Genomic DNA, 13,765 nt, shown 5'->3' with positions numbered 1-13,765 from the left:
TTAGGGGGTATACAGCATGAAATCACAGCCCGTAGTACAACAGATCTTTTTCTTTTTTATTTTTATTGTGCAGTACAATTTCAGGTTAATAAAACAAAGACAATACTTTTATTCTCTAATCCCCACATTTTATTATTTTTATTTAAATATAACATACTATACATTGTTGCTCAGTGATTTTGGTATCCCTTTTATTTTCTAAACCCCTCCCCCTGTTTTCCTTTTACTCAGGAGACTCTTATGCTCAGGGTGACAGAAAACAGAGCTTATGGTTGAGGATCTGGGATACTCTAATATCTGCAGTTTGCTCCCACTACAGTGGGTGTTACAGTATACCAAACACACAGGAATCATTGATTCCTTCAAGGGTTTTTTATTTTGGTGAGTTTTCAGAAACCACTACTCATGTCACAAATGGCTCCTGGCTCACTTTGGGAAAGTGATATTTCCTGATCTTGTCATTTGAGCAGCATGGTGTTTTGAGTACTATGATAATATTTATGCATAATTCTCCCCTGACCAAGTCATCTAGGTAATTCTGTAAGAAGAGAATTTCATTTGTACCCTAAATGTTCTTTAAGTGGTCATTCAAGACTGCATTCATCCAAACTCATACTGAAGGTTCAGTATGGGTGGTCCATTATGTCTTGTCAGTTTTAATTACTGATTACAAATTTAAACAGAAACTCGCTTTTATCATGGTAGTTAAGTTTTGCTGTGAGCTGCAATTACATTTAGAATCTGAAATTCTTATTTCTCTTTCTAGAAAAATGTCATTTGTGAAGAAGAAAACTGGAGATAAAGTACCATGAAATACATCAGCTATCAACTAAAAATATCTTGTCTCTCAATGAATTCCTAGTTTTAAAACAGCTGACTTTATGTAAGGACAGGAAATATAATCTGACCATTCTGTGTTTTATGGGAAAGCTTTTTTTTTTGCTTTTTTTTAAAAAACAGCTAATATTTAAATAACAGATTAAGATTGAAGTGCTGGTTAAACATTGACTTAAATAAGTTATAGAAGATTCCAACAACACCAGCCTTTATAGAGGTTAAACATTCTCAAAAAGACACATTAAGCAAGGCTCTCCTTTGTACCAAAATACAGTCTCCAAACAATAAAAATAAAACCAACTTTTTCACAACAAGAAATATTGAAGATAAACTGCAGCATCAATATAATCTTATAGTTATCAGTTAAAGTATTTAGAACAAAATAATATTACACTACTTTTGTTTCTTACTAAAGACACTGCAAAGGCTTATTTATTTAGTGGAATACAATGTGAAGACAGTGGTACAAATTGTTTGATGTATTGTTTCCTATTTATCTGCTCTAACAAAATGAATCTCAATATGGTTACACTGGTGAGCTATCCAGAGCTCTCTAAAATTACTGAGTAAAGCAAAATATAAAACAAACCTTATGTACCTTTAATTGAACAGACTTCATATTATGCTTAACTTTATTATACTGCAGTTGCTCAAGTTAAGCCATGGGACGAGTAACACTTCATAAAAATGTGCTGGATATTATGTATTTTGAGCCTTCAGTTACTGTGATGGTTATGAAAGGCATGCTAAAGCTGAAAACCAGCACAGCTTTTCAGTTGGCTCTCATATATAATATACACGTGAGTAATAATCTCTGAAAAACGCACGAGCCTGATTTTGGATCTCCTGTCTTGCAGCCCTTAGTTATTGCTCCCATTATATGCCTGTGATTCTACAAGTTGGGTACCAATGGCAAATGGGTTGAATGAGACTATTAATTGAATAAGGAGTGCAGGACTGTGTTGCCTTCTTGCTTACCTTTCAGAGGCCAAATGTTACACTTAGGAATTACATACTAGAGTTTTATTTTACCACTTGCAATCTCAGTGATTTTAACAGGGCTGTCCACATCAGGGTTCCAGCCCAACATGTGCTGCAGAATATCACACTGATAGCAGTGTGTTAGATCCTAGCTCCAAACTGAAATCAAAGTCAGATGAATATACACAGATGCATTGGCACCCAAGTACAGATGTGGCCCCTTCTCTCAATTTCAAAATAGCAGAAAGACCCTTTGAACAAAGTATTTCTTGAAGTTTGTTCTTGAGTGCTGATAAGTACAAATATTTCTCCGATATAAAGATACCCAATACCATAAATCCAAGCACTGCTTGTTTGGTCTTTTGCTTAAGTGCAAGACAGTTCAGGAAAAAAATGGATTATACACTCTAAATTCTGCCTTTAAAGCCTTGTCTAATACCTATTCTCTGAGTACTTCTGAGGTTTTGACATTTTAATCTATCAACCTCTGTGTGAAGTACTAAGAAAAAGGGAAAATAAGAAAGAAGCAAATGAGGAAACATTTCAAATAAAAAAGATATTTAACATCCTATTAAATAAATAACTTAGAGAGAAATAAAAAGAAATGAATTTAGGACATACAAGCAAACCATACTATTCATTTTGTTAGAACAGTTACACACTACTTTGCATATCCTATCCATTTGTCCACAAGGCTTCTTCAGAAATGTCATTATTTGTGCATATGACCCAAGTGCTTCCAGTAAATGCTTGTGTGTCTAACTGTTCATTGAATCATCAGGCTTGAATGAGCAATTAAGGACTTTGATATGAGTTAGTATTCCATAAATAGCATTCCCCATGAAGATCACGCAACAGATTGTCTTATGTCCATCAAGGTCTGCTGCGGTGACTTAAAAAAAAAAAAAAATTCACACTGGCAATAAATTCCATCCCCTTTGATCCAGCTTGCATTTTGATTATAAGATACAACAACGAACTAAATAAAGGTATTTCATGTGCCAGCAATAAGTACAAAACCTTCAAAGGCTTCCCCTGCTCTCATCTCAAACATGCAGATGTCTGTGCTACTTCTCTGAGTCTACCTTTTAAGAGAATTACCAAATATTCTTGACATAACAGCCTTTGGTTCAACTGCATCAAAAAATAGTTCGTTCATCTATGACATGACTACCATAGGAAGAAAGTGAGCTGAAGTGTTTTTCCTTCTTGTTTTCTGTCCTCTCTTTGTGGTTCCCCTCCCATTCAGGGCCACAAACATTTGCCTTCCATTGTGCTTCCAATTTAAGGATGCGTATGTGTTATATCCATTTTCTTCTATTCTTTCCTTCAATTTGCAATCGCTATTAAACTCCTTCTGTTAAAAGAAGAAAAAAACCCCACAAATTGAGAACAAACATAATATTTCAGCATACTGAAGGCAAATACTTTTTAAAAATGTTTCAAAACTTGTAGTGTTCTCTATGTGACACTCTTAGGATTCTACAGTATATTTAAATGAAAGTTTCACTGTGTCCACAGCATATAAAGCAACATCAGTTAAACTGCAATAACAAAAGATATAATTAATTATTCAATGCATAGATATAGCAGTGTGGAATATGGCAACAATACTAAATCAAATTCTTGGTCATAAACCCAAAAGTATGAGGAAGCAATCTTGGAATCATTAATCACATTTCAGTTCTAACAAATATAACTCTTAAATATCTTGAATGAGATTATTGATACCATATGTTAAACAAATATGTGTGGAATAGGTCTATTTCTTATTTAAAGTAAGAATCTTTAGACCACATGGGACATGAAAAAGGGCTTTTTTTGGATAGGTGCAAATCACTGTTATGCTGCTATCACAATTGATGTGAGGCCTATTCATTCAGCTGACCTGAAGAGAGGCTTAGCCTAAAAAGGAATCATATATGACCTTGTATCTTATTGACTAAACAACGTTGGAAGTAATTTTGTGTACAGTACCAGGGATTAAGGTTTTCTATTTTTAAAGGAGAACCAGTCATCAGGCTGTTAGAAGGAATAAAAAATACAAGCCTGTGGAAGCATGTAGGGGAGACTACTTTTTTCTATACTGTTAAATGTACTTTTACACAGATACACTTTTCTATACTGAAGCGAAGAATACTTCTTTTCATAAACAAGTCATTCCTACATATAAACCCATCCAATTTTAACAAACTACTCATATTCAATTTAGAAGGCTTTTAAAAGTGCAGTGTTTAAAATGTAACTAAATTAAAATGCTCTTTGATTTTACGATTGGTAGTTATTTGAACAATGGTCAGTAAGGAAAACATTATTAAGGCAAGACTCTTTACAAAACCACTATTGACATTGCCTCAAAAAGCTGTATATAGATAATTTACCAGTTATTTTCTGTAATATGTCACCTCCGGCGTCAGGATATTAAAAAAGGCAGGTGCTTATCAATCACAGTTCTACACACCACAGTAACTTCTCCTATCTGCCAATTTGTTAAAGTAGATTAAAGAAGTTTATTTTGTTAAAGAAACCTAATAGTGAGTCTTCTTTCCCTCATTTTAACTGAAATCAGTCAAATGGAAAGGTATTTGATTAACATAGAAGTGGCTTTACTTGTTTTCCCAGATTGCGGAATTGTTCTCAAATCCAACTTTTAATTCTATTCTTAGATAATAGAGAAAAGATGATGTTGTGATGTGCTTAAGAAGTCTTACTGGCAGGGGTCTGAATGCTACGCAGGACTGCTTTGCTCATTTCAAACAAATTTCAGCATAAGCCTGCACCAGTGTCTATTGTGCACATGCTCAAGGGTGTTTTTACAATTTATATTGGTTCTGGTATTCATATCCATCTGCAAGCTGCCACACTGTAGTAATATGAGGCTAACTGCAAATCCTGGGATTATGGGAAAAATAATAACAGAAGCATTCTTGAAATCGCTAAAGTATTATGGAATAGGTTTTGATAAATCATTATGTTGTGATTTTATGATGTGAATATTGAAAAATTATCTCAGCTGGAATTAAAAAAAAGGTTTCCCACATTCATATCTTCCTGTCAACACTATTTCTAATACAGTATGAATTACTGAATCCTATGGCAGCAGTTTCCATGTATGGTACATGAAAGCTGCTTTGACATCTTTTGTACATGTATAGTTTTGGGATAGACTCTCACCACACCAGCCAAGGCAACAACTTGGATAGGAAAGCCCGTCTTGGGTTTTGGGATGGACAATCACAAATGATGCACACTGTAAACTGAGATGTGTGAATTGAAGATGGTGATTTATGTTAAAACCTTCACCTATGAACAGAAGCACACCCATGACCAATGACTGTACTGAGTAACCGTACACAGTTTTATCTCTCAGTAAGCACTGATCATCCTGTATTTTTGACCAGTGTAAATCTAAAAATTAAAATCTACATTTACAGGAGTTTAAGAAAAATTTCTTTGTTCTGGTGTTTCCTTAATGTGATTCTTTGACACTGTCACAGAGTTTAGAAAATCAGAATTATGTTGTTGAACCAGGAGTGACTTGCCATAGTGCAGATGGGGGAGGACCATTTACATAGTTTGTATGAACTAAACATACCCTGTAGAAGTGTTTCCTTAAAAAAGAGGGCCAAATGACTGGAAGCCCTTGAGTCTCACTTGAGATTATCATAACTTCATTGTTTTCAGCAGAAATAGGAGGCCTAGCTACATTGCTTAACAATAAACCCAGTTCCTACCTGCAACCTTTTTGTATAAAACATATGGATGATATGAACATTAAGCAACCTGCAGATTGGTTCATAACCTTTCCAGGAACAGGCACAATATTGCAAAATTGCAAACCCAACCAGATGTAATACCAGAACAATCTGGTGGTTGTGTAATCATGGGAATGTGTGAGGATATATTTGAGTTTAGTTTAAGGATTTATACATCATATTGCTTTCCATTAAAAATATTTGGATAGTTACTGAGTTTTCTCAGGTTGCTTTGTTTTTGTTTGGTTGATTACCTTTGTGTTTTGGTGTTTGGATTTTTTCCCCCTGAAAGTATCAATAACCTCAAACTTACACAAATACTAATAAAGTATATATGGACAACTTTCAAATGTTACCTGAATTCTGCTCAGACAAAGCTTATCCACTGATATTTAAGGTCATGTCTCTCTGTACTGTCCATAATCTTACTCATTTATCAATATAGTCAATTTAAAAGCTTCTACTCTAGGAATCTTCTTCAAGGTTTTAATCTGATGACTTGGAGTGTTTACTCCATCAGCTCAAGTTTCTGTGATTTCAGGTACACTTTATCCCCCTTCCCCCCACCCTTGAATTACTGCTCAGTGTGACTGCACTGTAGAAAAAACAGGGAAAACAAGCCTTAAACATTACATTTTGTAGGACCCTCTCTATTGAACACTCCTTAATAAGCGGTGTGACTGAGGCAGTAAACATGCTAAATCCCAGCAGCTGTGTTGGTTTGACATGAGCTTAGCAAGCAACAGGAAGCTTGTGCAGTGGGGTGATCCTGGTTTATCAGAGGATGAAATTTTGATGAACAGCTCATTTCATCTCTAATTAGTAGCAATACACAGACAAGCAGTGTTTTCAATAGGCAAGACAGGGAACTGTGCTGACTACTGAAATCCATTTGGAATGTAAAAAGGTACTTACAGAGCCGTAGACTTTTCCTTTTTTGTTCATGGCTAAATAGTAGTTGCTCTTAACAGACTTAACTGCCACAACACCAATTTCTACAGATGTTATCTCCAATATGCCTAAAAAATAAAAATTGAGCTATTTAATCACTTTGTTACAGGATTTTCTCACTGTGGAAAAGATAATAAACCTGTAAAAATTAAATTAATTAAACTTGTAATATTTAGCACCAACTGACCAAAAATTTCAGCAAAAGTATTCTTTAAAGCACTGCAAGAATATACACAAATATTTTTTCAATTAACATGTTTCTTTTGCTAACCCTGCATTTTAAACCCCATAGATACTGAAACAACTCCATTCTTCTTAGCACAGATTTCACTAAAATTTATCAGAAAAGACATTGAAACCACAGCATCAAATTAAATACATAGCATATGTCAATAGAATATTAGATTTCCCCCAATCTTCAAAACCTTTGGTACACAATTTATTCCTTCTAGGACATTTAGAGAAACTAAATATCTTGGTTGCACTCAGCTGATAAATTCACTTTTGTCAAGTGTGTTGACAATGTGGGAAATAATAAGACCAACAGTAATGGCCACACTATCTTTGTCTTCCAGATACCAGAAACATTTTCCTCTGTTTGTAATAAATATGATTTTTTTTCCACCTTTAAAACAGATTCTTCTTGGGACACTGGATGGTTCAAGGGACCAGTAATGGGAAATACATCTTTTCATCTCTGTTTTCTGCCCAGGAGCATACTGATTTGGGAGCAGGAGACCTCATACCTGGCTCCAACATTTCTCCTGTTCTCCTGACATTTATGTAGTAACAGTTGGATCAATAGCCCAGCTAACTCAGTGTGGTACATGAAGGGTGTACCAAAACTGCCCTCCTTATTTAGGTTGTGATAGCTTACATATACCAGGGTCATGCCATTGATAGAGGAATATCAGTGAGTCCATACCTGCCAAGGTCTGTTATCTTTATATTATTCTTAAAATGTTGCTCATTTTCACAGCAAAGAAAAGCCAAAGTTGCCTTCTTGATCTTCTGAGAGAGCATTGTTATAGAGAACTGAGCAGCTCTCCCAAGTGACATCTGCTAAAATAATTGTGCTCAAAATCAGAGTTAAGTGGACTAACTTGTGGATGGCAAACTATTAGAGGGCAAGTGCTACAACGCCATGAGTGACACATTTTTTTTGCGTTTTCCGTGCCAAAAAGTGATGAGAAGAATTCAGTTAATTCTTTCTACAGAATTGCATTGCAGTAGCCTGAACTGTCTGGGTCCATTTCTAACAGCAGTAACAAGACGAAAAACCAAACCAAACCAAACCACACCACAAACAAAGAAACAAAAATAATACTGGCATAACACATGCTATTGTAATTTTTATGTTGAAAGGCACTAAACTGATATAGATCTTGCCATACAATCCTTGAAACAATAACATATTAGACTATTTCAATTAACTATTTCACTAACAGCTGAAGGAAAACACTGCTTAAATAAGAAACTTTTACATAATTAACCAATTTTAAGTGTCTTTCACTTGAATGATGGACATCACTGCTTTTCAGTAAAATATTTAAATAAAAGTAACACAAGTATTCCTAAAATTAATGAAAATATAGTCTGGTTTTTCTAGTAAAGTTTGTTTGCAATCTCACAATCCATTATATTCCTGTTGGACCAACTGTAAGGAGGTCATGAAGAGAAATGTTACTACATTTACATTGTATCTTCCACAACTAGCTTGATTATACCTAGTTAAGCTATTTATTTGTAGCCAAATATAGCAGAATGCTTCCAAATCAGGTTGATACTATCATCACCAATGATCCTGGAGTTATTCTCACTGAGTGTGTTCTGTGTACTTGAAAGTTGAAAAATGCGTAATTTTCATTGAGAATTTTTCATATTCTATCCTCCACAGTACTTCTTTTGGGGCAAGTGGAAGTTTTAATGGATGTTTTTCTTTCAAATGAATTTAATCATGATTTGTTAACCCGTGGGTAATAGGGACCTAATTTGATATTTTGTGACTTTCTGTACTCCCCCAAGACTTCGCTGGAGTTACCTGCTAGTTACAAGCACAGTTATAATCTAGATTTCTGTCTAGATTGAAAATTATTCAGCATTATTTATAGATTTTCCCAGGAGAAGCTCTAATTTGATAGAAGTCTTTTGAAGGCAATAGGAATCTTTCATTGGTTTCAGTGATGTAGACAAATTTCAAAGGTCAGCAGGAGAACATCTACTCATCTGATATGAATCTGCAATAAGACCTAGGAACTTTCTAGAACTTTGAAACAATTGAATTTGAATAAAAATAAGCAAAATGCTTTTGATGTAAGGGCAAAAATACACATTTGATTATTCTTGAAGCATTATTAAATTCAGCAGGAATATATTAAAAAAGGAAATTGAAACATACAATATGAAGCTTAAAACTACAGTGTTTTCCCCTTTTCCCTTCCCTTTTTTTTTTTTTTGAATTTCTAATTCTATTCCCATCATTGTTAATTTTTCTTTGGAGCTCTTTTTTTTTCTCTAAGACTGAAACAAAAAAGGCATTTCAACATGCTTCCTTGCATGCTTCTTGTATCTGATTTTATACCGTTGCTTGAGCTTAGGTATCTCCATACCTTAAGACTTCACTCTAAGAAGATGTGTAAATAATTTCTATGATATAATGTAACTTGTAAGTATTCTTGATAAAAAGCAGCACAAAAAGATTATTGTTATTGGGGTAAAAGTCTTAGGAGTTATTCATCCTGGTTTCATGCTTCTTAGGAACTTGGAAATGAAAACAAATTAATTACAAAAAACCAAACTCTCTAGCCTCTATTATGGTTTTAAACCAGATAGCACATTATTATTTTACAGCCATAACTCTGTAAACTCCAGCAATTACAACTAATCCCCATTGACCACATCCACTGTAAAAGTATAGCTTTCAATATCCAAACCATTTCCAAATCTTTATAATTAGAAAGATTTCAAATATCAACTTGAGATGTGCCCTGTAGCTATGCATGTGCTCTCTTTACAGGTCCTGAAGGCTTTAAACATATTCCCAATAGAACCCAAACGTATTTAACTTAAATAAACTGTATTTTAATAGTTTATAAAAGTGATCATTATACATATTACGAGGCAACAGAAACCTGTTTGTCTTCTTGCTTTGCACAGAGGGCCTGTAAAAAATACAAGTGAAAATTGCACTTACATGATTAGGCATATTAATCAAAAATATCCTATATTTTGTAAAAAGGCTGATAATATGAAGCCAAAAAATTAAAAAATATCCTAGAAACTGGGTGAAATTATGTCAAGAAATTCTTAGGAAAGACAATTTGACAGAATATCAGATCTATTGTCAAGGCAGTAGTGCAATGGATGCAAACATACTCTGCAACAAGAAACACTTGATTCTGGGACCAAGTTCAACTTCTTTGCAGTGTGAGGCAGTGATCATTTTTCTGTAGTTGTGTCATTTGTTTAAGGAGTTCTTATAAACACATTTAAAACATCTCCAACACTAGTTGCAGTCCTCTCAACATAGAAGGACGGGACCACCTTGCATCTTCCTACACATTTCAGAGATTATCTTGTATATGCAACAATCCACAAATAGTCCCTCCTGCCTTTGTGTTTTCTTCTGTTTGCAAAAATATTGCAGATGAAGAGTGAGTTCAGCTGGATAGAAAGTGATAATGACTGACAGCTTCTGAAAGTTTTTGGTTTCCCAAATGGCGACAAGAAGCTGCTGGGCTCATGGAGGAAGCTGCAGCTCTTGGTAGGTAACTGGACAAGACAGGGCTTGGTGCCACTGCAGGTGAGACTAAAATGACTTTTCAAAACTTTGGCTTTTGTGCCCTACTGGGAGTTTCTCTGAAGGAGTACCTTTGACTGCCACTGGCTTGAGTCAAAACAAATTGGTGTTCAGGCGTAACATTGAAGACATGGTAGTTCAAAGACCTGTTCTTAGAAGGTGGCTTGAAAAATGGTGTTTTGAAGCAAATAGATTTGTTGGATGTAGTCATGGAAGAGTGAAGTGCTAAGGTGTTGAGGCCACTGCCTCTGTTTCCACTCTGTTTCAACAATTACACCTGTGCAAAGCAAGTTGAAAATATACCGAAATGACAAGTTATACTGATATTCCTATATTTTATCTGTATTTAGTGATAACAGAAAAAAGAAGATGATGGATTAATAGATAAAACAAACCTAGGAAACTGAAGATGGCAAGCAAGTCTTGCCTTTGAAAGCTTTTTCAGTGAACCAAAGTAGTTCCACTAAAAGGCAGTCTTACAGACTCTGTGCTTGACTTTGAAAGGAAGCCTAAGATCCAAACCTCACAACCCACAATGCCACAATTATGGGCAGAAATCTCAAATAATAACCAATCTGAACCATAACCTAAGCTTTGACTTAAAAATAAAACTTTATTGGAATTAAAACTAGTTCAGTGGTTTTTACTAATGCTTAATATTTTCGAGACTGCCATAGTTCCTACTCTAAATCAGAAGTTAATGCACTGAAAGACTACAAAGCTATCTGCTAATATGTCATATTTAGATCAACTATAGCCAAAATATTCATGTCCCATGAACTTTCTTGTCCAGTTCCCACATAAAATGCATTTGGATAAGCCTGAGATATGTCTCCAAACTTCTGAAAGATTATGGTAACCAAACCTCTGAGCCTTCTTACATCAGCATAGTATCAGCATAAGATGTAAAAATCTCCACAGTACATAAAAATCACATAAAACACTAATGGTTGGAGCCCATTCTCAGATCTGCAGAGTCTGTACCAATTCCCTTTTCATCTTCTACTGCTTTTATGGCTTTAATTTCAGAGCAGAGCACAGAAAACTCCACTGATGGTTCTATGTAGACCAAGCAAATGGAAGGGTGACAGCAGTCGGGCACCTGGGATGAGAGAGAACCTCTTAGTGATCAATAGTGAGAGCTGCTGGTTAGCAAAGGGGGAGTTTAGGTTTAGCTACAAAACTGGCAGGAATCAATTTAGCTAGTATACATCCCGATATGTAACAGAAACAATTAGTTCAAGATCACAGTCAGCCTACATTTTTCCCTCTTGTCAGTGAAGACAGGCAACTTCAAAGGACAGTTCTAAACACCGCCACTCCCTCTCTTAAGTTTCCAAAGCTAGATGGGTTAAACTGAAGCAAAGGAAATGCTGGAAGTGACTTTGAGGACACATCTATGTTGTCAGTTATGACGAGCTCAGATGTTCCCTCAAGGACACTTTCATCACTAACACACAAGCATGTAATCAGATTTAGCCGAAGTGCTAGGGAATATAAACATGTTTGCTTCCTTCAGATGAATTTCGTTCTTGTTGAGATGGGATGGCTACACGTAGAGCCAATTGTACCTAGTTCTGTTAATCAGAGCTCAGATTTCTTGAACTGTGTGTTTCGAGCCAAGATGGGAAGACATAAAAACAGCTGAGTGAATTTTGATGGAAAATGCTGGTGTCTGAGCATCTCAGCCTGCTTGACCCCAACACTGCAACATTTGGTAACTTTTAGATTAGACACGGAGAGCGTAGGAATACATTATCTAATCTGGTTTTGGGACAGAGGAGCTGTAAGTGACAGGTCCTACTAACCAAGGAAGAGTAGTGATGCCAAGAGAAAAAATAGAAAACAAACCACCACCACAGTATAGTACATATGATTAGATGCAGGGTTGTAGTTATCTGATTAGATCTCTTGACAAAGATGGCTTAAGGAGTTTCAGCCCTCCCTTCCCCCTGATACTTTTTCCTGCCTCTGTGCTGAAGTTCACCAACCCTTCAAATGTAACTGCTTGTGGAACAGCACTATAAACAAAATCATTGGAACGATCTGGCTTGGAAATAACTCAATAGAAAACAAATCAACCTAAACCCCTAAGGACTAAACAACCCAAGTTTTTTCAGTCAGTTTTAGTAGTATATATTTTCTAGACCTCCTATCGCTCTCCTTTTGGTCTCTTTCCATTTGGCTAATTTTTTTGAAGTGAGGTGCCCAAGACTGGACCAATGTTCTAACTAAGGCCTGATGGGTACTGACTTGAGCGGAATGATTACTTCATGTGTTTATAAGGAAACTTGGATCCTAATCCAAATCCTAATCGAAACTTGGCAGTCCATGTATGTTTCCATTTTGTAGACAGGACCAGGCACTCAGGATTTCTGCCAAATCTTAAATTTCCACGTCTCTACAGAAACATGCAGGAGAATGGAAAGCTCATAAGTGAGTAGTACAGCACAGTAAATTTTCCAAGGGCTGTGTGGACCTGCCTATTTCAACCTGCATGAAATCCCAAGTTATCTTTCACATTAATGATTATTATATTCACCTCTTGCATTTCACCACTTGTATAAGATTCGAAGTGAATAACTTTAACTGGAAGAAACTGAATAGAGGTAAGGCTATTCCATTCAACATCCATCCTAACAGATTAGGGAGGGATAACACAAAGCTGCACTGCAGAAGAAACAGTCCAAATGCATGGCTACTGACAGAAGTATCTGTATACTCCTGGGGAAGGGAGGAGCTTCTAGCTGGGTGGAATGTAATGGCAAAGGAACTAATGGGCAGAAATTAGGTAGCAGATCCAATACACATATTTGCAAATGGGGCGCAAATGACAATTAAATGGAGCCAATCACTATTTAGACACTGACAAGTATAAGCAGATGGGAGTGAGCCTTGGTGCTAAAGTGGTCAGAGTATGCACAAACAGATGAAAAAAACTCCTATGAGGCATTATATAGATGTCATGGGACAGGAAACTCGTTGTGCTGCAGATGTCGTCTGCAATGTGTCTACCAACAATCTTTATCCAAATGACAAATTTGTTGTCTGCTACTGAGACTGTCTGACACATACTGTGGCTGTTGTTCTAGCTAAGGCTGCTAGAAAAACAGCTAAGTGGGACAACAGTTCTCTTTCATCAGTTTTGCTTCATTTTGGACCTCATTTGTCCTTATGATGGATCCTGACTTCCCTTTGTGAAAGAAAACAGGACTGGAAAAATATAGTCTGTGATCTCCTCATCTCAAACACTTATCTTCTTGTGGAAAGTAGGAGACAGAAGCATAACTACTTGCATAACGGTCACAAAGCATTGCACTACCTGTGGCAGGTAGGATCCTCTCCTGAATCTCTATGGACATCATGACCTAGTGATGGGGTAAAATAGAAAAAATCACAAAATTCTACAGGCTCCTCTTTAAAATACCACGACTAAGAACAG

The 13,765-nt window shown here is 35.9% G+C and overlaps 1 protein-coding gene across 3 annotated transcripts in view; it reads right to left on the bottom strand.

Moving 5' to 3' along the window:
- Positions 1-388: 388 nt before the first annotated feature.
- The window catches only part of FGF10 (fibroblast growth factor 10), a 61,964-nt gene continuing 48,587 nt past the window's right edge, over positions 389-13,765 (bottom strand). For all 3 annotated transcript variants that reach the window (XM_032096816.1, XM_032096817.1, XM_032096815.1), the window contains exons 3-4: positions 6,489-6,592; positions 389-3,175 (exon numbers count right to left, since the gene is read on the bottom strand). In XM_032096816.1, coding sequence (XP_031952707.1) covers positions 2,978-3,175; positions 6,489-6,592 — 302 coding nt within the window. In that variant the 3' untranslated portion in view covers positions 389-2,977. The remainder of the gene's footprint in view (positions 3,176-6,488; positions 6,593-13,765) is intronic.

Source organism: Corvus moneduloides, chromosome Z (assembly GCF_009650955.1).
Source record: "Corvus moneduloides isolate bCorMon1 chromosome Z, bCorMon1.pri, whole genome shotgun sequence".
NCBI lineage: Eukaryota > Metazoa > Chordata > Aves > Passeriformes > Corvidae > Corvus > Corvus moneduloides.
This window is presented reverse-complemented; position numbering and strand designations above follow the sequence as displayed.